This window comes from Bufo bufo, chromosome 1 (assembly GCF_905171765.1).
Source record: "Bufo bufo chromosome 1, aBufBuf1.1, whole genome shotgun sequence".
Taxonomy (NCBI): Eukaryota; Metazoa; Chordata; class Amphibia; order Anura; family Bufonidae; genus Bufo; species Bufo bufo.
The window spans coordinates 743,350,397-743,373,880 of NC_053389.1; the positions used below are offsets into that span (position 1 = coordinate 743,350,397).

A 23,484-nucleotide genomic window follows, 5' to 3' on the forward strand; every position below is an offset into this window, starting at 1 on the left:
GTTACATTGTCTGTATCGCACCTAGTCAAATTGTCCCGACAGTCAGAAGAAGTCCAGACCTTCTGAATTGCTAGCAGCTTTCGGGGCGTGGAAACGTGTGGGCTGCTACGCAATTCTTTTCCCTTTCACTAGCTGCGTTGCAGGCAGCACTACATTGCGATCTTTGGCCATGTGACACGTATCACCACGTAGCCCCCTGAATGTGACTGTAGAGTAGCCGCCATAGCAGGAGTGTTACTACAGTATGGTTTGGGGTGAATGAGGGAATTTCAGTGACTGGTAATAAAAGGATAGTTTGGCCAGTGATGTAAATCGTATCTCATGTAGCCTTCCGTATCCTCCCTCATCATAGATAAAAGACATGTGGTTCGTGGAAAAAGGGCAAAGATCAGAAGTTACTAAGAGCCATCCCTGGGAATCTTTCGAATGGAAATTTCCAGTGGGCCGAGTGTTTTTATGTGAATTTTTTTAGCTGAAATCCTTCGGATGTGGACATGACGGCGCAGAGTAAAGATCTCTTTGTGCTTGACTTGCTCTCTGCATGTGGCAAGCACCAGAAACAACACAGACGTCATTTGATCCAAACAGAAAACATGTCAGACCAAACCACGTGTTGCACTGCACGTGTGTAACTTATCAGTTTTTTCACATTGTGAACCTTCTATCTGTAGATGGCCCTGAGCTCTAATCTTTCAGTGTCCTTAGTGAGGTTCTCCTTATTACTCTGCCGTTACTCCACTTATCCCAGTTTCTAGCAGTTGTTCATACAGTTTTGGTCACAGACCTCTTTGACTTTCTCAAACCTAGGAAGTTGTGTCCGTTTTTGGATTTTACGCATTTTCCTTTTGGGATTTTGTGTAACAGTGTTAGAAGATTTTTAGGTTGAGAGCACCCCTTGTTGGTGCACAAGACACATGACGGCAGCATTGTTCCTTTGTTCTTGAGAAGCATTTTTGCGTCAAATGAAATTTTTCATAATTCTGAAAATTCTAGTTGACCTCGAGGTTGTATTATTCTTACCGTTCTCTCATTGAAGAGACACGTATATGCAAATATATGTTTTAGGTAATGCTGCGAGGGGGGAAATTTTGCAAATTGGCTCGAAGCAGCCAGAGACAGACTAATGGAGGACTGAATTAGATGCCTTCAAGCCAGTTTACACGGTATGATGGAGCAAGCAATTGTTTGGATGGAATTTACATGCAGCGATCACCTCCACAGTAAGCGGATGAGTGATCGCTACTGCCATCACTCATCTTCATACAGTCTCATTCTTTACTCAGGACGACCTGCTGCCCAGAGATGACAATTTAGGTGTCCGCACCAACAATCATTTCACCTGATGAAGGAAAATTGACGCTTTAGATGCAGCTCTATTGGGGTGGGGGTGGCGGGGGGGGGATTAACTTGTTATCTAAAATTTTGGCAGAATTTAGCAAAATATAATTGACGTATAAACCTCCACCCAACAGGATATGAAGCCCATACTTGTGACACCAGATTGCTGGCGAATAATGCAACCTCCGAAAATACTTTATTATGCGGTAAGGCTGACCATACCCATTAGATACCTGTCAGCCGAAAACTCTTCAACAACTGCTCCTACAGGTGCCCCCTCCAGCACAGGCCCACTCAGCCCAGCCAAGCACTTTTGGGGAGTAAGCCTCTGGCAGACCCCTGACAGCAACTTATGTACCCTTAGGCCTCATGCACACAACTGTTCCGTTTTTTGCAGTCCGCAAACCGCGGATCTGCAAAAAACGGAAGCCGCCCATGTGCTTTCCACAATTTGCAGAACGGAAAGCCCAGCCCATTGTAGAAATGCCTATTCTTGTCCGCAAAACGAACAAGAATAGGACATGCTATATTTTTTTTGCGGGGCCACAGAACGGTGCAACGGATGCCGACAGCACACGGAGTGCTGTCCGCATCTTTTGCAGCCCCATTGAAATGAATGGGTCCGCATCCGAGCCGCAAAAACTGTGGCTCAGATGCGGACCTGAACAACGGTCGTGTGCATGAGGCCTTAGGGCAAGAAGCTCCTTCTCTTCTCTGGCATCTGCTGTACATGGAAATTCGGGACACCCCTACACAGCCCTAGATTAGGCTGCTATTACTCTGATGTGTATGGGCTTCTTAAAGGGGTTCCCATCTGGACATTTATAGCATATCTATAGGCTATTCCATAAATGTCTGATAGGTTAGGGTTCCACCTCTGGAACACACTCCTATCTCATAATTGGGGCCCAGTTACAAATGGAGAGCTATTTTTGGAGGTCCCATAGCAGTGAATTGAGAAAGCTGAGCTTGCTCTTCATACACAAAGGGACCCAGTTCTTGAGATGGGAGTGGGACCCACACCTATCGGACATTTATAGCATATCCATTTGATGTGCCATTTCTCTCCAGATTGGAATGCCCCTTTAAAGGGGTTGTCTGTGAATGTTATTATATATTTTTTTAAAGTGCCCTTAACCTGCCTCCATAAAAAGAAGATTTATACATACCTGCTCCCTGCCGCTCTGGTCCTCTGCCTCTCGCATTTCCATGTTCTGGTCCCCTCTCGGTATTTAAATCCGCCATAGCATAGGCATGGTCACATGTTCCGCTGCAGCCAATGACTGGCTTGAGTGCTGATGTGCTGCTTGTAGCCACGTGACTATGCCCATACTGCGGGGACCAGAACATGGAAGGACCAGAGCATTGGGGAGTAGGTAAGTATGAATCTTCTGTTTACGGAGGCAGGGTGGGGGCACTTGCAAAAAAAAAAATTCTGGAGAACTCCTGTAAAGGTTATCCCATAATTAATGTAAAAAATGAAAATCGGACATCATATAGTACATGACAATACCTTTCTAATAAAGCTAGAACCAGCCCTGTACCTCACATGGATCCAGAGATCTCCCCATTCATTGCTCTGCTAGATTTATATCAAGCTGACAGCTCAAGGGGAGTGTCTTTTCTGCTGCAGCTAAGGGGGCGTGTCTCAGCTCTCCCTATCACAGCTCAGGGGGCGTGTCTCAGCTCTCCCTTTCACAGCTCAGGAGGCAGATGAAGGATGAAACTGAGCATGTGCGGCCATCTCAGTGAGCAGGTCAAAGAAATAAGAAAAAACAAACAGCAGGTAGCGCTATTCAGATTCATTTTATTGAATAACTCAGTGGCTATACTATATTTTTAATTACATGCAATTAGAAAAGTATTCAGATCCAGGTTATCGTTTGAAAACTGTAGAATATTTTTCATGGGACAACCCCTTTAAGCCACAATTTTGTAGTACTTGTTCATGTGATTATCAGTATTTTGAGATGGGGTGAGGAGGTTCATCCATTATTTCAGCCCTTTCATCAGGGACAATGAGCTGTGCATCTTACGGTCTATCTGAAGGCAACTTCCATATATCCATGTGTAAGCGGACATGATGACGGTTGTTTTTTCAGTCCTGTGAGATCTTGATTGAATTTCTTTGCTTTCTGTAGATATATCTTTTTCTAATGGAACAGAGCACATATGGCACCCGAGGATACGCGAGGTAACGTACTTGACTTATTATTAGCAGTACTGCAGTACCATTTCAATTGTTTCCGATTGACATGTGAGCCCCCTTAATATCAGATGTCTATGTGACTTGTGAGTGAAATGTTAATATAGGTTAATATCTGGTATTGTAGGCAGCATTTCTTCTGCACTTAACACTACTAGCCAATCTTACGCTTGGTTTCAGACAGTTTTTGACATTTTGTAATACAATCTCTGTGTCTTCATAGGACTTACCGGTTAGATATAGACTTTATTCATCCTGCGTGTAACTATTGTTCACATTATTTTATAGATACAAGGTGCCATTATCATGTCTTCACTCATAGAAGTGGTCATTGGCTTCCTTGGTCTTCCTGGAGCCTTGTTGAGATACATAGGACCTCTGACGATAACTCCTACTGTGTCTCTTATCGGCCTATCTGGGTTCCAGGCTGCCGGGGAGAGAGCTGGCAAACACTGGGGCATTGCGATGCTGTAAGTAGATATCACTGATTGAGTCTGTGAGCATATGACTGTATCTGACGTGGTTTGTTACAGCAGTAGATACATTTAGACTCAAGCAAGTCCAATACATCCTGTAGGAATAAAAGTACTTCTTTATCAGTAATTCATTAAAGAGGCTCTGTTGGCATGATCAACCCTATTAAACCAGGCATACTGGCTGGTAGGGCTTATCATGCTGATTAAAACAATACCTTGCTTTTGTCTGTATGCTAAACAGCTGCAGAAATATAGTCATTTTATTCATATGCAAATGATCAAGTTGGAGCACCAGGGTGTGGGGCTGAATCTTTGGAGCAATGCTTTGTAACACACCCTGCACACTCTGCAATATTCCCCCTCTCATTGATTCACAGGATGAGACATCAGCATGCTGAGGGCATAGCTGTGTCCTAGCATGTAAATATCATATACACTACTGACTATAGACTTCCCTTGTTGAGAAGAGTGGCTTTCTTTGCCTAGAAACCTAATACATATTAATGCTTTATTCACAAGCACAGGATACCATCATAAAGAAACCAGTAGTATGTATTCTAAGATTAGAAAAAACACAGTCCTCAATTGAATAGGCTTAACCTGCAGGTAAGTGATCAGCCTTGTATGTAGAGATCCCAGGTTTGAATCTTGGGAGAGACTTTCAGATTTTTTAAAAATTATTATTATTATATTATTTATTATAGTATGGCCTTTTATTATAGGTTAAATGAGGGAGAAAAGAATAACAGAAAAAAAACCTATATAAGTCTCTCCATGGACTTGAACTTAGGTTCATTACATGCAAGGCTGATCTCTTAGCACTAAGCTATAACCTTACCACATAGAGAAGAATGTTTTTTCTATACTTAGAAAGCTAATACTTATTACTGATTTCATTATAATCATAAATTGTGCCTGTGAGTAAAGTAGTAATATGTATCTTAGCTTTCTAAACATAGAAATCAACTCTTCTCAACATGGTATGGCTACAGTAAGTAGTGTATATTATATGTACTTGCTAGGACACAGTTCTCGGACACTGCTGTGCCCTCAGCATGCTGATGTATAGCCCTGTCAATCAATGGGAGTGGGAGTGTGCAGTGCACAGGGCATGTTACAAAGCAGTGCTCCAGGGATTCATCCTCTCCCCCTGGTGCTCTAAATTTTTCCCATTTGCATATGAATGAAATTCAATTATCTCTGCAGCTGTTTAGCATACAGACAAAAGAAATGTATAGTTTTAATCAGAATGATCAGCCCTACCAGTCAGTATGCCTGGTTTAATAGGGTTGATCATGCTGACAGAGCCTCTTTAAATGCATGCTGCTGCACAATAGATACATGCTCATGTAAGTGTACGCATTTCAAGCAACTGATTAAAAACACTATAGTTCAAAATGCATAAGGTTTTGTGATCATGGATGTCTTGTGCCACACTATGTGCTTAATGAATTGCAAATAATGAAGTAATTTTAGTTGTACGGGATGTTCCACACTAAAGCTGGCCAAACTCATGAGATAGTTGTCAGCCAACTGGTCCTGTTATACATCTGCATCTGCATGCATGTGTAGTGAATGGGGAGAGGGGAGAAAACCACTTTCAGACTCCTCTGGCAATAGGTTATCTCCCTGATAAAGAAATGAGCATGCAGTTGTAACCAACCTGCCCTATCATCATCTTCCCCAACATCAGAATTCAGGATTACACATACACAGTATGGCTCAGTTGATTCACATCTGATGTGTATGGCCAGCTTTACTTTCCTCTACATTGTGCATTCTGCCTGTCTGTGGCACCCTGTCGGATATTGAGGATCTGTTCTGGGTGTTGACGCATGGTCCAGGTGAAGGGGGAACGGTATATTTACTTTCAGTAAGATTGCACTTGCTGTGGGAAGATTGGGCCTTGCATCAAACCATTGGGAACCGCTAAACCCCTTTTCATAAAGACCTCACTAAAGAGACCCCAAGGTCTCAGCAGGCACAGGACAATGAGTGTTAGCATAGAGCATATAGACCCTGTAAAATATAACTTTTATTAATTAACGTTAAAAGAGAATTAATCACCCTATGATATCTGGTTGACTTCAATGAGTGTATGAGGACAAAGATATCGCCCAGCTACCACCGTGAATGGTGAATTTGATGCCGTATAAATAGTACAAAATCCACATAGGCACTTGTAACATTGGCTATGGTATGGACCGGGGGAAGGCTAGGGGCACTTAGATAGGTGTTAGGGAATATCTCTCCCTGTACCAGCCCTAAATTAGCCTTTGCCCAGGGATAATCCCTGATGGTGGGAATTCCCTGTCCCCGTACCTGCCCTGTCTGGCCCTGTACAACCCTAGATGTTGGGAAGAAAGAAAACAATGATGTAACAATATTATACTATTAATTTTTTTGAGATGAAGGCACAGAACAATGGCTTGCCTTGTGATCCGTAGCAGGATCCACAAGGCACGTGGCATCCTCCTCCTTTGGCTCTGGTTGGTTAAAAACAGTTGTTTTTTTTGGGTGGGAATTCCTGAAGTCCACAGACAGGGGCTTGCTGGTCATAGGTTCTTCTCTGAAGGGTGAAATCTGAAGTTCTCCTTTTTTATGTAACAAGTCTCAGCCCCAGGTTCTGCTGATGCAATCTACTGGGTCTGTGATGGGTAACCTCCGGCACTCCAGCTGTGCTAAAACTACGACTCCCAAGATGTACACTTCCTTGGCTGTTCTAAGTGAGAGGAGCATGCTGGGAGTCGTAGTTTCACCACAGCTGGAGTGCCGGAGGTTAGCCATCACTGTACTAGGTGGTTATATAAGATACTTGGAAGCAACAGTTCAATAAATGTCAGTAAAATAATATCCACTGCCATCAGGATTAATCCTAATGCATACAGAATGATACATTGTAATCCTATGACTAAATGTCATTTTTTATTTATTTTTTTGCACATTCACCGGCATAATATTCTTATTATATGTCTTGAGATGAAGCTGATCCTTGTGCCCTAGAATAAGGAAAATGACTAATAGTCACGTTGTAGGTTAAAATACATGCTCTCTTCCGTTCCTTTATTGACTTACCAAGGCAAAGTAATATTACAGAAGGGCAACAAAGCCCCGCAACTTGTGAATCCCTATGCCTGTCCATGGACATGACAACAATGGTTTTCTTCTTCTTTCAGCACCATTTTCCTGGTCCTTCTTTTCTCCCAATACGCAAGGAACGTCAAGCTGCCGCTTCCCATATACAAGTCTAAGAAGGGTTGGACGGCTTACAAGTTACAGCTGTTTAAAATGTTTCCAGTATGTTACAGCTTGGTGTATCTGACCTGAATGGGTGATCATTTGTGGAGGGCTTCATATGGGTTAGGGTTTGTTCACATCTGTGTTGGAGGCTCCGTTCAGGACTTTTTGGTCCAGTAAAAAAAAAAAAAAAACGGGATCCCAAACGGAAACTGAACAAACTCCATTCTAGTCATTGTAGTCAGTTGTGTGCCAATTCCGACACTCCCGCTATTCTTGTTGTTCCGGTCATGGCCAGGATCACAGGAGCATCGCAGTGTACTGGTGATCCCCTAGAAATGAATAGGGTTACAACATGAGTTGCACATGTGCCCGACTGCGACCCCTGAATCACAGAAAATTCAGCAAAGTTGGCAATTTTTTGGGCAATTCGGGGTCGCAGTTGCGGCACAAATGAAACTCACTGCAACTCCATTAATTTCTAAGGGCTCACCACTACACCGCGATGCCCCTGCGATCCTGGCCATGACCAGTGTAGCCGTACCCTAACTGAGCAGATCAACGGAAATATAAAGTGGTGATGTAAACTCATCCTTAGGCTACCTTCACACTTGCGGCAGAGTGATCCGGCAAGCAGTTCCGTTGCCGGAACTGCCTGCCGGATCTGGCAAAACGTATGCCAACTGATGGCATTTGTAAGGGTACTTTCACATTAGTGTGTTTCTTTTCCGGCATAGAGTTCCGTCACAGGGGCTCTATACCGGAAAAGAACTGATCAGGCATATCCCCATGCATTCTGAATGGAGAGTAATCCGTTCAGGATGTCTTCAGTTAAGTCATTTTGACTGATCAGGCAAAAGAGAAAACCGTAGCATGCTATGGTTTTATCTCCGGCGAAAAAAAAAAAGCCGGATCCGTCCTTCAGGTCTGCGCATGCGCAGGCCTCTAAAAATGAGAAAAAATTAAATACCTGATCCGTTTTGCCCGATGACACCGGAAAAACAGATCCGGTATTGCAATGCATTTTTCTGCCTGATCCTGATCAGTCTGAAAAATGCCTGATCAGTCAGTAAAAATGACATATGTTTGCATACAGTTTGCCTGATCAGGCAGGCAGTTCAGGCAACGGAACTACCTGCCGGAATCAAACAACGCAAGTGTGAAAGTACCCTAAGACTGATCAGGATCCTGATCAGTCTGAAAAATGCATTGCAATACCGGATCTGTATTTTCAGTGTCATCCGGAAAAACGGATCTGGCATTTATTTTTTTCACCTTTTTTTCAGTCTGCGCATGCACAGACCGGAAGGACTGATCCGGCATTCCGGTATTTTGAATGCCGGATCCAGCACTAATACATTCCTATGGAAAAAATTCTGGATCCGGCATTCAGGCAAGTCTTCAGTTTTTTTGGCCGGAGATAAAACCGTAGCATGCTGTGGTTTTATCTTTTGCCTGATCAGTCAAAAAGACTGAACTGAAGACATCCTGATGCATCCTGAACGGATTACCATTCAGAATGCATGGGGATATGCCTGATCAGTTCTTTTCCGGTATAGAGCCCCTAGGTCGAAACTCCGTGCCGGAAAAGAAAAGCGCTAGTGTGAAAGTACCCTAAGGCTGGTTTCACACTTGCGTTGTCCGGATCCGTTGTGTACTCCATTTGCCGGAATTACACGCCGGATCCGGAAAAACGCAAGTGAACTGAAAGCATTTGAAGACGGATCCGTCTTCAAAATGCGTTCAGTGTTACTATGGCACCCAGGACGCTATTAAAGTCCTGGCTGCCATAGTAGTAGTGGGGAGCGGGGGAGCGGTATACTTACCGTCCGTGCGGCTCCCGGGGCGCTCCAGAATGACGTCAGGGCGCCCCATGCGCATGGATGACGTGATCCATGCGACACGTCATTCATGAGCGTGGGGCGCCCTGACGTCACTCTGGAGTGCCCGGGGAGCCGCACGGACGGTAAGTATACTGCTCCCCCGCTCCCCACTACACTTTACCATGGCTGCCAGGACTTTAGCCTCCTGGCAGCCATGGTAACCATTCAGAAAAAGCTAAACGTCGGATCCGGCAATGCGCCGAAACGACGTTTAGCTTAAGGCCGGATCCGGATTAATGCCTTTCAATGGGCATTAATTCCGGATCCGGCCTTGCGGCAAGTGTTCAGGATTTTTGGCCGGAGCAAAAAGCGCAGCATGCTGCGGTATTTTCTCCGGCCAAAAAACGTTCCGGTCCTGAACTGAAGACATCCTGATGCATCCTGAACGGATTTTACTCCATTCAGAATGCATTAGGATAAAACTGATCAGGATTCTTCCGGCATAGAGCCCCGACGACGGAACTCTATGCCGGAAGAAAAGAACGCAAGTGTGAAAGAGCCCTAGCTGAGTTTTGGATTTTTTCAATAATTTGTTCTAAGAAACATAAGCATTATTTAGAGTCAGATACACAGTTGTCTAAGGGGATGCTGTGCGCCAAATCGGATCCTCTGGAACAAAAACAGCTGGGAGTCACAATCTGAAGCGTAGGACATGGCTGTGGGGTTAATCCGTTATATCATATTAGCCGCTCAGAGCAGCAGAAACAACAAGTGATTATATTACACAGTACGTAAAAGCGCGCCCTCAGCAATTAATTTGATTAGAGCCTCTTTAAAGGGGTTGTCCAGGCATACTTGCAGAGACCTACGTGCAGAGGTACACGCCGGGCATCACTGTTGCTGAGGCAACCATTCGACACCCATCAAGTATCCTACCTGGTTCCTATTGTCATTCATGGGACCCGTGTACGAAACACATTAGACATCCGATGGTTGCCCCAGCAGCTGTGCCTCCCACTATGCCGTTACATTTTCCCGTGCCCGACTGACATTCAGCTGAGCCAAACAAGCATGTTGATGGGGCGGTGATCTTGTGCCATGCCTGCTATGATCAGTAGTTAGGCCAGTGATTGGCTGCAGCGATTGCAGAGAAGAAAAAGACCAGTGCGGACCATCAGAGTGTCAGCGCTGGAGCTGCAGGGGATCAAACATGTGACTATTATTTTTTAAACGTATGACATTCCAACATAGGGATGCAAAACAAGCTCTGCCTCTAATGCCACCAGATGTAAGGCAGCTATCCTGTACGTCAATGTTCGACCTTTATAAACAGGCCTTGGGACATGACTTGGATAATAGTTAAGCCAGCCTCTTATCTGCAGACAGCTGTGTCAGGGTTATTTCCCCTCATCAGTGCAGAGCTCAGAGTACTGGTTTAACTGGGTGAGAGGCCTAAGTCAGGATTTGGGGGGTACTATCTCTCCTTACGGAGAGTGCTTTAAGAGTCTTATAGGCCAGGCAGAATCCTCATGCCGATTAAGACACTCTTCATAAGGAGAGATGGTACCCCCCAAATCCTGAATGAGGCCTCTCACCCAGTTAAGCCAGTACTCTCTGCTCTGCACTAAAGGGCATTTACCCCGAAACAGCTGTCTGCAGATGAGTCACTGGCTTAATTATTATCCAAGTCATGTCTCAAGGCCTAGTCAATTTGTGAAACACTGACATATAGGATATCTACCTTACATCTGGTGGCATTCGAGGCAGAGCTTGCTAAGTGCTCCTTTGCTTACCTTTTTGCTAGAATTCCAGAGGGGCATTGCCTGGCCTATAATACTCCTCATGCCGATTTAAGGCGCTCTCCATATTTTTTTTTTAAATCCTGGACAACCCCTTTAGGCCTCATGCACATGACCATATTTTGGGCTGTGTCTGATTTGCATTTAATTTTTTTGCAGTTTGGACATGGACCCATTCATTTGTATGGGTCCGCAAAAAGTGCTGTCAGCATCCATATGTCCATCCCACAAATTATGGAACATGTCCTATTCTTGTCCGTTTTGTGGACAAGAATAGGCATTTCTACTGTTGGGCCGTCCAAAAATGTGACATGCACACGGCTTGTACCCGTATTTTGTGGATCCGCGGTTTGCAGAAATAAAAAGTACAGTCATGTGTAAGGTCTTAGCATGCTGTCGCACACAGAATTTTAGTAGCGTTTCTGTGCACTTTTGCAGATTTAGTGACATTATTTGCCGTAGAAACCTCCAGCTCCAGAAATGAGCTGAAAGTCATGCAGAAGGTTTATTTCCAACCAGCGTTTTTGTTAGGTGGCTTTTTTTTGCGTTTCCTTCTCTGTAAGGATTAAAATGCCAGAAAAAAATAACATAAAAACCACATTCAGGTTCTATGTCTTTTTTTATTTTATTTTTTGGTGGTAAAAACACCCTTGACAAAAACTTGTGTTGAGTTCATTAAGGATATTTTGGCTGACCATTATATAAGGTCTTTGTGCAATGTTAGTCAAATCGATAGCTTGAACCTGCAGTAAAAATACTGTATAATGGCTCTCATCCTATGGTGGATCCAGCACATGGTTGTGTACCTTGCCACGTCTGCAGCCATTGTAGTTCTACTGCGTTAGTAGTCTGAGAAGTAAAGGTTGGATGCGTTGGAAAGGGGTAACATAAGGCTTGTAATCGAATACAGATGATCCTGCATATTACCAGGCTTGTTAGATCACAGGACACCTATAGTGCCTTGAAAAAGTATTTATACCCCTTGAACTTTTCCCAAAAATTTTCACATTACACCCGCAAACTTAAAGGGGCATTACCATCACAGACAATGGGGGCATATCGCTAGGATATGCCCCCCATTGTCCACCTTTGGGACCCGCTCCTAGAACGGAGCCAGGAGAGCTGTGGCTGGAGGACCCCGGCTTTCCCAGCATCTGGCGTCCACCAAGCGCTGCTCTCCGCTGTTCCCATTCATTTTTAAGGGGCCAGTGCTCGGCTATTTGCGGCGGCCCCATAGAAATGAATAGAGGGCGGCTGTGCATGCGCAGTGCGCCCTCCACCACTTTCCCCTGCTCCGTTCTCCGTGTAGGTGCAGGTCTCAGAGGTGTGTCCTGCACCTATCAGACAATGAGAGTATATCCTAGCGATATGCCCCCATTGTCTGTGATGAGCCCCTTTAAGAGTATTTTATTGGGATTTTATGTGATAGACCAACATACCAAGTACAGTATATGTGAAGTGAAAAGAAAATGATACATGGTTTTCAAAAATTTTAATACATTCAGATCTGAAAAGTGGTGTGCATTTGTATTCAGACCCCTGTACTCTGATACCCCTAAATAAAATCCAGTGGGACCAATTGCCTTCAGAAGTCACCTAATTAGTAAATAGAGTCCACCTCTGTGTAATGTATTCTCAGTATAACTACAGCTGTCCTGTGAAGGCCTCAGAGGCTTGTTAAAGGGATTCTGTCACCTCTCATAACCCAAATTCGGATTTTAAACCAGTCATGCTCCACAGCTTACCTTGAATCGGCTGTGCTGTTCTATATTGTAATCCGTCCAGTAGTTTTGCAGAAAAACGACTTTTTTAATTATGCAAATTAACCTGAAGGTGCCCAGAGGGGCGTTATGTTCCCCTTTGTGTGCCCAGTAACGCGAAGTCTCGCGCAGACGCAGTACCCACTGAGGGCTGCGCCAGTGCGATTTGCTGGAGACTGAGGGCAGGAGCTTCATCGTCATCACTGGGCATGCGCCGAGCCCAGTGACGTCCGATGCTCGCTCTTCCCTCAGTCTCCAGCAAATCGCACTGGCGCAGCCCTCAGCGGGTACTGCGTCTGCGCGAGACTTCGCTCGGCCGTGAAAAACGCAGAATATAGAACATGCTGCATTTTTCACGCAACGCAGTACTGATGCATGAAAAAAAAAACGCTCATGTACACAGACCCATTGAAATGAATGGGTCGGGATTCAGTGCGGGTGCTATGCGTTCACGTCACGCATCGCACCTGCGTGGAATACTCGCTCGTGTGAAAGGGGCCTTAGTCATGTACTCCACAAATCTGGCCTTTAAGGAAGAGTGGCAAGAAGAAAGCCATAAGAAGTCCAGTTTGCAGTTTGCCGCAAGCCACGTAGGGGACACAGCAAACATATGGAATAGGGTGCTCTGGTCAGATGAGACCAAAGTTGACCTTTTTGGCCTAAATGCAAAGCGCTATGTGTGGTGGAAAACTAACACTGCACATACCCTGAACACACCATCCCCCACCATCGAGCATGGAGGTGGCAGCATCGTGCTGTGGGGATTCTTTTCTTTAGCAGGGACAGGGATGCTGGTCAGAGTTGGTGGGAAGATGGATGGAGCTAAAAACAGGGCAAACCTGGAGAAAAACCTGGTAGAGGCTGCAAAAGACTTGAGACGGAGGTTCACCTTCCACCAAGACAACAACCCTAAACATACAGCCAGAGCTACAATGGAATGGTTCAGACCAGGGGCATTGCTAGGTTAAAAAATTTGGGGCCTGGGCCCCTGATGTTTTGTCCCAGGCCCTGAATGTACTGCCTGCCTGCTAGATACAACTGTATTGCCCTCCTCAGGACGGCAATACAATTGAATCTAATGCCCTGCAAGAGCTGAAGGACCTGTGATGACATCACATGTGATCAGTTCTAAATGCCGTAGCCCAAAAGGACCTGCGAAGATGTCACCATCATGTAACCAGTGCAGGAGTGGACTGCTCAGCAGTGAAGAGAAGTCCTGGGAAGAAGCTGTTTTGAGGTCTGCTACATGAGGAGAGGTAAGTGAAGGGGTAGATTACTCAGTGTGAGAGGCAGAGCAATGTTGGGAGTTGTAGTTATTTAACTGGGACTGTATGTTAGGGCTGAAGGGAGGGAAGTTATTTACATGGGACAGTGGGGTGGAGTGATGTTATTTACATGGGACTGAAAGTTGAGGGAGTGATGTTATTTACATGGGAATACATGTTGGAGGTGGCTGGGGCAGGGTGATGTTATTTACATGCGACTTTATGTTGAAGGCGGCTGTAGGAGGGAGTGATATTATTTATATGGGACTGAATGTTGAGGGGTAATGTGATTTACATGGGACTGCATTTTGGAGGTGGCTGGGGAGGGGGTGATTTTATTTACATTGGAATGTATGTTGAAAGTGACTGGGGGAGGAAGTGATGTTATTTACATGGTACTGAATATTGACGGGGTAATGTTATTCACATGGGACTGTATGTTAAAGGCGACTGGGGAGGGGATAATGTTATTTACGTGGGACTGTATATTGAGGGGGGCAGGAGAGATGGTGTGATATTTACATGGGACTGTATTTTAGAGGGGGCTGTAGATAGAAAGGGATGTTATTTACATGGGACTGTATATTGGAGGGGGCTGGAGAGCTGGTGTGATGGTATTTACATGGCACTCTATGGCAGAGAAGGGAAATAATGTTATTTACATGGGACTGTATGGTGGAGGGGCTGAGGAATTATAATTTTTGAGGACAGTAAATGGAGGAATATAACTACAGGGGGCATTATAAATATTGGGAGGGCTTCAGGGCGAGCATAGCAGTAGGGGGCGATATAAAACTGGGGCACTTCAGGGTGAGCATTATAACAGTAGGGGGCATTATAAATACTGGGGGCACTGTGGGGGCATTTTAAATTGGAGACATTAGGCGTACTTATTACAACTGGGGGCTCTATAGGAGGGACTTATAGATCCGCATTATTTCTACTAAGAGCACTGTGGGGGTCTTATTACTACCGAGGGGTCAGTAGATAGCTTTATTACCACTGGGGGAACAATAGGGGGGCCTTATTTCTACTAGGGGCTCTGTAAGGACATTATTAATACTGGAGGGCTCTTCAACTAATGGGGGCACTCTTGGGGAGGGTTATCACAGTTGGTGGCACTGTAGGGGGCAGTATTACTAATGAGGGTATTCTAGAAGGGAATTACTATTGGTGGGACTATGAGGAGCACTATTACTATGGGGGGCACTCATTTTTCTTCAGGATAGTATTTGGGGGTACAGAAAAATGAGGAAGCTAAGATGTCTGTGTGTCACACTCTGTAGAGACGAGGCGCGGCTGAGAGAAGTTGTCCGGACGGAATGGAGAAGATGATGACAAAGAAGATCTACATCAGAGGAGACGTCACCTGGGAGGCCCTGGATGTGAGAGGTACGTGCTGCTATATAGCTATAGAGGGCTTAGGGGTCAGTTGGTCGACTTAGAGAATTGGGCCATATGCATTGGGGCTTGGGCCCCGGATCTTTTGAGACCCTAGCAACGCCCCTGGTTTATACCAAAGCGTATTCATGTGTAATAATGGCCCAAAGTCCAGGACTTGAACATTGCTGCTCACAGACGCTCTCCATCCAATCTGACTGAGCTTGAGCTATTTTGCAAAGAATGGGCAGCCTCTAGATGTGCAAAGCTGGTAGAGACATACCCCAAAAGACTTGCAGCTGTAATTGCAGCGAAAGGTGGTCCTACAAAGTATTGACTCTGGGGGGCTGAATACAATTGTGGTACTTTGTGCCACACTTTTCAGATTATTATTTATTAAAAATGTTGATAACCATGCATCATTTTCTTTTCACCTCACACATACTTGCTACTTTTTGTTGGTGTATCACATAAAATCCCAATGAAATTAATTTAAGTTTGTGGATGTAAAAAAAAATAAAAAAAGTGGAAAAGTTCAAGGGGTATGAATACTTTTTCGGGGCGCTGTAGGAGAACATGACGCAGTTGCATTGAGTGTAATGTAGGAATGTGAACGCGCCTGTCCACGTTTGTTTCCTACAGATCATCATGGCCATCATCGTGTCCTGGCTGCTCTGCTTCATCTTTACTGTGACCGATGTTTTTCCACCAGATAGTAGCAAGTATGGGTTTTATGCCCGCACTGATGCCAGGCAAGGGGTTTTGGCAGTCGCCCCTTGGTTTAAAGTTCCTTACCCATGTAAGTACAGTTTTTTTACAATATCCCGTACAATTATATGTATTATATAGTAGTATGCAATCATTTTTTTCTGCATGCTTTTTGTTAAAACGTGGCTCTACTTTTGAAGGTCGCTTTGCGGTTTACTACTCGATAAACTTCATATTTTCAGTGCAGTTCTTAGTGTGAACATGTTTTCTACACAAGTTATGGCCCTTCGTATGCTCCCAAAGTTTCATTTACTTCTTTGGCCTCTTTCTAAACTCCACCTCATCCCCCCCATAACGTCAGGACGGGGCTGTCATGAGCTGCCTGGGAATCTGTATAGGAAACACTTCCTCTGTGCAGGTCACTAACAGCAGGGGAGCATTTCCTATAGAGACAACTGGAAATCCGACAACCAACACTGGTTGGTGGTCATGACGCGACACATGGTTTTGTTGAGACGGGTGGGGAGATCTTCAGAAAGACGGCAAGTAAAATTTTGGGGCGTATACATAACAAATGCCTGTGATTTCACATGTGTCACATATATACAGGGAGTGCAGAATTATTAGGCAAGTTGTATTTTTGAGGATTAATTTTATTATTGAACAATAACCATGTTCTCAATGAACCCAAAAAACTCATTAATATCAAAGCTGAATATTTTTGGAAGTAGTTTTTAGTTTGTTTTTAGTTTTAGCTATTTTAGGGGGATATCTGTGTGTGCAGGTGACTATTACTGTGCATAATTATTAGGCAACTTAACAAAAAACAAATATATACCCATTTCAATTATTTATTTTTACCAGTGAAACCAATATAACATCTCAACATTCACAAATATACATTTCTGACATTCAAAAACAAAACAAAATCAAATCAGTGACCAATATAGCCACCTTTCTTTGCAAGGACACTCAAAAGCCTGCCATCCATGGATTCTGTCAGTGTTTTGATCTGTTCACCATCAACATTGCGTGCAGCAGCAACCACAGCCTCCCAGACACTGTTCAGAGAGGTGTACTGTTTTCCCTCCTTGTAAATCTCACATTTGATGATGGACCACAGGTTCTCAATGGGGTTCAGATCAGGTGAACAAGGAGGCCATGTCATTAGATTTTCTTCTTTTATACCCTTTCTTGCCAGCCACGCTGTGGAGTACTTGGACGCGTGTGATGGAGCATTGTCCTGCATGAAAATCATGTTTTTCTTAAAGGATGCAGACTTCTTCCTGTACCACTGCTTGAAGAAGGTGTCTTCCAGAAACTGGCAGTAGGACTGGGAGTTGAGCTTGACTCCATCCTCAACCCGAAAAGGCCCCACAAGCTCATCTTTGATGATACCAGCCCAAACCAGTACTCCACCTCCACCTTGCTGGCGTCTGAGTCGGACTGGAGCTCTCTGCCCTTTACCAATCCAGCCACGGGCCCATCCATCTGGCCCATCAAGACTCACTCTCATTTCATCAGTCCATAGAACCTTAGAAAAATCAGTCTTGAGATATTTCTAGGCCAGTCTTGACGTTTCAGCTTGTGTGTCTTGTTCAGTGGTGGTCGTCTTTCAGCCTTTCTTACCTTGGCCATGTCTCTGAGTATTGCACACCTTGTGCTTTTGGGCACTCCAGTGATGTTGCAGCTCTGAAATATGGCCAAACTGGTGGCAAGTGGCATCTTGGCAGCTGCACGCTTGACTTTTCTCAGTTCATGGGCAGTTATTTTGCGCCTTGGTTTTTCCACACGCTTCTTGCGACCCTGTTGACTATTTTGAATGAAACGCTTGATTGTTCGATGATCACGCTTCAGAAGCTTTGCAATTTTAAGAGTGCTGCATCCCTCTGCAAGATATCTCACTATTTTTGACTTTTCTGAGCCTGTCAAGTCCTTCTTTTGACCCATTTTGCCAAAGGAAAGGAAGTTGCCTAATAATTATGCACACCTAATATAGGGTGTTGATGTCATTAGACCACACCCCTTCTCATTACAGAGATGCACATCACCTAATATGCTTAATTGGTAGTAGGCTTTCGAGCCTATACAGCTTGGAGTAAGACAACATGCATAAAGAGGATGATGTGGTCAAAATACTCATTTGCCTAATAATTCTGCACGCAGTGTATTTTTGCAAAATATTTTTGTCTATTCTGATGCCTTCCCAATTGGACCACTTGGTGTCCTTCACCACTGTGCGATCTGTAATATAAAATGATGGCGTATACTCTGCTGTATACCATTAGGCTATTGCACAGCAGCAACAGTGCAGATTATCTGAGCATGCTTTGTGCAGACGCTGAATAAGCAGGGCATGCTTCCTTTAAATGGGAGGTAGCAGAATTTAGAATATATTTTTTGATGAGACTGGGCTGATATCTGATTATTCTAGATGTAATCTGTAGAATGACAGACAAATCTGGAGCCACGCTTTAAGCTTACTAATAAAATGCACATTTGCCATCAGAAGCTCTGTTCACATCATGTGTTTTTTAGCTACGTTTGATGTGCGCGCCAGAAAAGCTCCCGGCACATAAGCTACATGTATTCATAGAGCCCAAAGTCGTTAGAGTGTCTTGTTGGCACATGACGTAGAAGAATACATTGGCATATGTTTTTCCTAACGCTATGGAATAATGTAGTGGGCCATTCAGTGCAGGGGCATCCGTAAAAATATATCTATCCCAACGGGAGACTATGGGCGATGAATGCCTCCTGACTTATTCCTCCAATGGAAGCCTTGAATACAGTGTAAACAGAACCTAATCTATTTTAATACAAAGTGAAAAGGAACATGAAACTCAAATAAAGGACACGCTCCCTTAACCGCCTCCGGACCGCCTAACGCAGGATCGCGTTCCGGAGGCGGCTCACCCAGGCAGAGTCACGCATATACGCGTCATCTCGCGAGACGCGAGATTTCCTGTGAACGCGCGCACACAGGCGCGCGTGTTCACAGGAACTGCAGATAAGCGAGTGGATCTACAGCCTGCCAGCGGCGATCGTTCGCTGGCAGGCTGTAGATGCGATTTTTTTAACCCCTAACAGGTATATTAGACGCTGTTTTGATAACAGCGTCTAATATACCTGCTACCTGGTCCTCTGGTGGTCCCTTTTGCTTGGATCGACCACCAGAGGACACAGGCAGCTCTGTAATAAGTAGCACCAAGCACTACACTACACCCCCCCCTGTCACTTATTAACCCCTAGTTAACCCCTGATCACCCCATATAGACTCCCTGATCACCCCCCTGTCATTGATCAACCCCCTGTCATTGATCACCCCCCTGTAAGCCTCCATTCAGACGTTCGTATGTGTTTTGCGGATCCGATCCATGGATCCGTAAAACACATACGGACGTCTGAATGGAGCCTTACAGGGGGGTGATCAATGACAGGGGGGTGATCACCCCATATAGACTCCCTGATCACCCCCCTGTCATTGATCACCCCCCTGTAAGGCTCTATTCAGACGTCCGTATGTGTTTTATGGATCCACAGATCCATGGATCGGATCCGCAAAACACATACGAACGTCTGAATGGAGCCTTACAGGGGAGTGATCAATGACAGGGGGGTGATCACCCCATATAGACTCCCTGATCACCCCCCTGTCATTGATCACCCCCCTGTAAGGCTCCATTCAGACGTCCGTATGTGTTTTGCGGATCCGTGGATCCGCAAAACACAGACATCGCGGATCCGTAAAACACATATGAACGTCTGAATGGAGCCTTACAGGGGAGTGATCAATGACAGGGGGGTGATCACCCCATATAGACTCCCTTATCACCCCCCTGTCATTGATCACCCCCCCTGTAAGGCTCCATTCAGACATTTTTTTGGCACAAGTTAGCGGAAATTGATTTTTTTTTTCTTCTTACAAAGTCTCATATTCCACTAACTTGTGACAAAAAATAAAATCTCACATGAACTCACCATACCCCTCACGGAATCCAAATGCGTAAAATTTTTTAGACATTTATATTCCAGACTTCTTCTCACGCTTTAGGGCCCCTAAAATGCCAGGGTAATATAAATACCCCACATGTGACCCCATTTCGGAAAGAAGACACCCCAAGGTGTTGAGTTGATGAAAGATTGAACTTTTTGTCCCAAGTTAGCGGAAAGGGAGACTTTGAAAAAAAAAATATATATCTATTTCCGCTAACTTGTGCCAAAAAAATAAATAATCTTCTATGAACTTGCCATGCCCCTCATTGAATACATTGGGGTGTCTTCTTTCCAAAATGGGGTCACATGTGGGGTATTTATACTGCCCTGGCATTTTAGGGGCCCTAAAGCGTGAGAAGAAGTCTGGGATCCAAATGTCTAAAAATGCCCTCCTAAAAGGAATTTGGGCCTCTTTGCGCGTCTAGGCTGCAAAAAAGTGTCACACATGTGGTATCGCCGTACTCAGGAGAAGTTGGACAATGTGTTTTGGGGTGTCATTTTACATATACCCATGCTGGGTGAGATAAATATCTCGGCAAAAGACGACTTTTCCCATTTCTTTATACAAAGTTGGCATTTGACCGAGATATTTATCTCACCCAGCATGGGTATATGTAAAATGACACCCCAAAACACATTGCCCAACTTCTCCTGAGTACGGCGATACCACATGTGTGACACTTTTTTGCAGCCTAGGTGGGCAAAGGGGCCCACATTCCAAAGAGCACCTTTAGGATTTCACAGGACATTTTTTTACACATTTTGATTTCAAACTACTTCTCACACATTAGGGCCCCTAGAATGCCAGGGCAGTATAACTACCCCACAAGTGACCCCATTTTGGAAAGAAGACACCCCAAGGTATTTCGTGATGGGCATAGTGAGTTCATGGAAGTTTTTATTTTTTGTCACAAGTTAGTGGAATATGAGACTTTGTAAGAAAAAAAAAAAAAAGAAAAAAAAAATCATAATTTTCCGCTAACTTGTGACAAAAAATAAAAAGTTCTATGAACTCACTATGCCCATCAGCGAATACCTTAGGGTGTCTACTTTCCAAAATGGGGTTATTTGTGGGGTTTTTCTACTGTCTGGGCATTGTAGAACCTCAGGAAACATGACAGGTGCTCAGAAAGTCAGAGCTGCTTCAAAAAGCGGAAATTCACATTTTTGTACCATAGTTACATACAACTGAAAGTGAAAAATGTCTTTTTTTTTTTTTTTGCAAAAATTTCGGTAAATTTCGATTAATAACAAAAAAAAGTAAAAATGTCAGCAGCAATGAAATACCACCAAATGAAAGCTCTATTAGTGAGAAGAAAACGAGGTAAAATTAATTTGGGTGGTAAGTTGCATGACCGAGCAATAAACCGTGAAAGTAGTGTAGTGCAGAAGAGTAAAAAGTGGTCTGGTCATTAAGGGTGTTTAAAGGAGTTAACCTACAAATTTATCCGCTATCCACACATAAATGTATAAACACCGGGGGTCCAACCTCTAGAACCTCCAGTGATCACAAAACAAGGGTCCCCGATTCCTCGGTGTAAATGAAGCGGTAGTGTACATGTGCAACATGGCTCTAGTCACTTCTCTGGGACTGACAGAGATAGCGGGCAGTCCTTTGGACAGTCAGTGGGACAGAGGTCACACATGTGCACTACTGCTTCATTCACATTGGGAACTCGGGAACCCCCGTTATCGTGATCGCAGCGGTTGGACCCCCGCAGCCATCCTGTGAATAGGCAATGGATGCTGGTGGGAGAATCCCTTTAATTTGCACCCCATTAACCACTGAGGATTAGCCTCTCGTTTTGAGCCCTGACAGCTGGCATGGGGTGCCCTCCCACTAGACAGCATTCACTGTGTACACTGCTCTGCCCTAGACTGTGTGTTTAGACCCCACCGATAATAAAAAGGGGTAGTAATCGTAATGTTGACGTGTTTGTTACTGCCCCCCGCTGGCTGTTCTGGGATTGTACTGGAGAAGGTAACGCGTAGGCTAAGCCCTTTAGAAATCATCTTGTACTTTTGCCGTTACAGCGTTAATATCACCGCTTGTGGCTTTCCCTCCATTAGAGCAGTGTACACAGGGGCTTGCATATCTTGTGTTTTCGAACGCTGGTTTCAGGACGCATCATTCTATGACAACGATTCTTGTAGACATCAAGGTAACCTTGTATATTCCCTTCATATGTTGTTTTGGTCACTGCAAAAAGTAAAATATAAATCTTTAAAAAAATAAAAAAAAAGTTGTGCTTTGATGAAATTTGCAAATGTCGCATTACAAATCATGTCACGGAGACCCATTAACCCCTAAGGAGCATTCTGCCTGGAAATAAAATGCAGATTCTTGAGTTACCCTCTGCTGCCCGGTTGTCAATAATTATAGTCGGCCTATTTTTTACTCATATCCTGCACTTTCATATCCTGCTGCTGTCACTAGGGGGAGCACACTGTACTGAGACTTTAACAGCAACCACTGAGTTCTATAGAAGTTGTATTGAGCCATGTGCAGTGAGCTCCCCCTAGTGGTGAATGCAGGAAAGCCACAGTTTTATCATTTATTGTGTGAAGAAAAACAAGGGATTTGGAGCTCGCCAGGGAGCTCCAGGAACTTGCACCAGTTTTCTGGTTTAACACCACATTTATAAAGGCCCTGTGCCAATTTTTATGATGCAACTGTGTTGGAAAATGGAGGTTATGTCCCACAGTGTAGGGACGGTTTCCGATTAGCCTGTGTGGTCCATTGATGCACGCTCTGTCTTTCCTGGACTGACCTTGACTTGGCTGACCAAACTCATTGCATCATAATGATTTATGATGTCGTGAGTACCAGCCCAAGTGCGGGTCTTCTGTCCTGTAGTAAAATGATGCTATGAGTACAGTACAGTAGACTCATGGCACGTACAGCATCATAGATGACTATTCTGCAGGGTCAGCTGAGCCACGATCGTCGTGGAAAATGCGGTCGTCACATGGGCCGTGTTTTACGAACTGCACCCGCTTGTCTGAAACCGGCCTTAACAATCTGTGCCCCTATTAGAAACCTAACTAGGAGTGGGTCCAGAAAAACTGGATGACCACCACAGAGAGAATTGTGCTGGTGGCCATCTTGGTTGTCATTTGGCTTACCTGGACAGACATGTATTTGATCCTGATTTTATTTAAGGGGAGTGCTCTTTATGCAGGGTTACCGTATGATGTGGTGATATCGAGAGGACAACACATAAGTCACTTTTTGTATTCGCATGGTTCAGGACCAAAAAAATCTGATTGGTTGAGGGAACTTCATGAATCACAGGACGTAGATGTATATGCCCAGTGATTAGGACCTGGTTGGCATTTAACATTAGGCTCTGCTACCATGCTGAGAGGAGTTGCCTGACGACCACAACCACTTTCCATAAGCGTGTCATAGAGGAGGGTCTCCTCCTTTATGAACTAGAGTGCTGCTCCAGTGGATCTAGTTAGCTATTCATTTGACTATCCGCCATGTAATATT

At 44.4% G+C, this 23,484-nt stretch overlaps 1 protein-coding gene across 3 annotated transcripts in view; it reads left to right on the forward strand.

Annotated features, from left to right (window-relative positions):
* SLC23A2 (solute carrier family 23 member 2) overlaps positions 1-23,484 on the forward strand; it is a 120,954-nt gene that overhangs the window by 82,983 nt on the left and 14,487 nt on the right. For 2 of the 3 annotated variants that reach the window (XM_040414460.1, XM_040414461.1), the window contains exons 7-11: positions 1,473-1,544; positions 3,480-3,532; positions 3,833-4,014; positions 7,197-7,317; positions 15,927-16,083. In XM_040414460.1, the coding sequence (XP_040270394.1) occupies positions 1,473-1,544; positions 3,480-3,532; positions 3,833-4,014; positions 7,197-7,317; positions 15,927-16,083 (585 nt within the window). The remainder of the gene's footprint in view (positions 1-1,472; positions 1,545-3,479; positions 3,533-3,832; positions 4,015-7,196; positions 7,318-15,926; positions 16,084-23,484) is intronic. The other variant, XM_040414462.1, reaches the window with a different exon arrangement.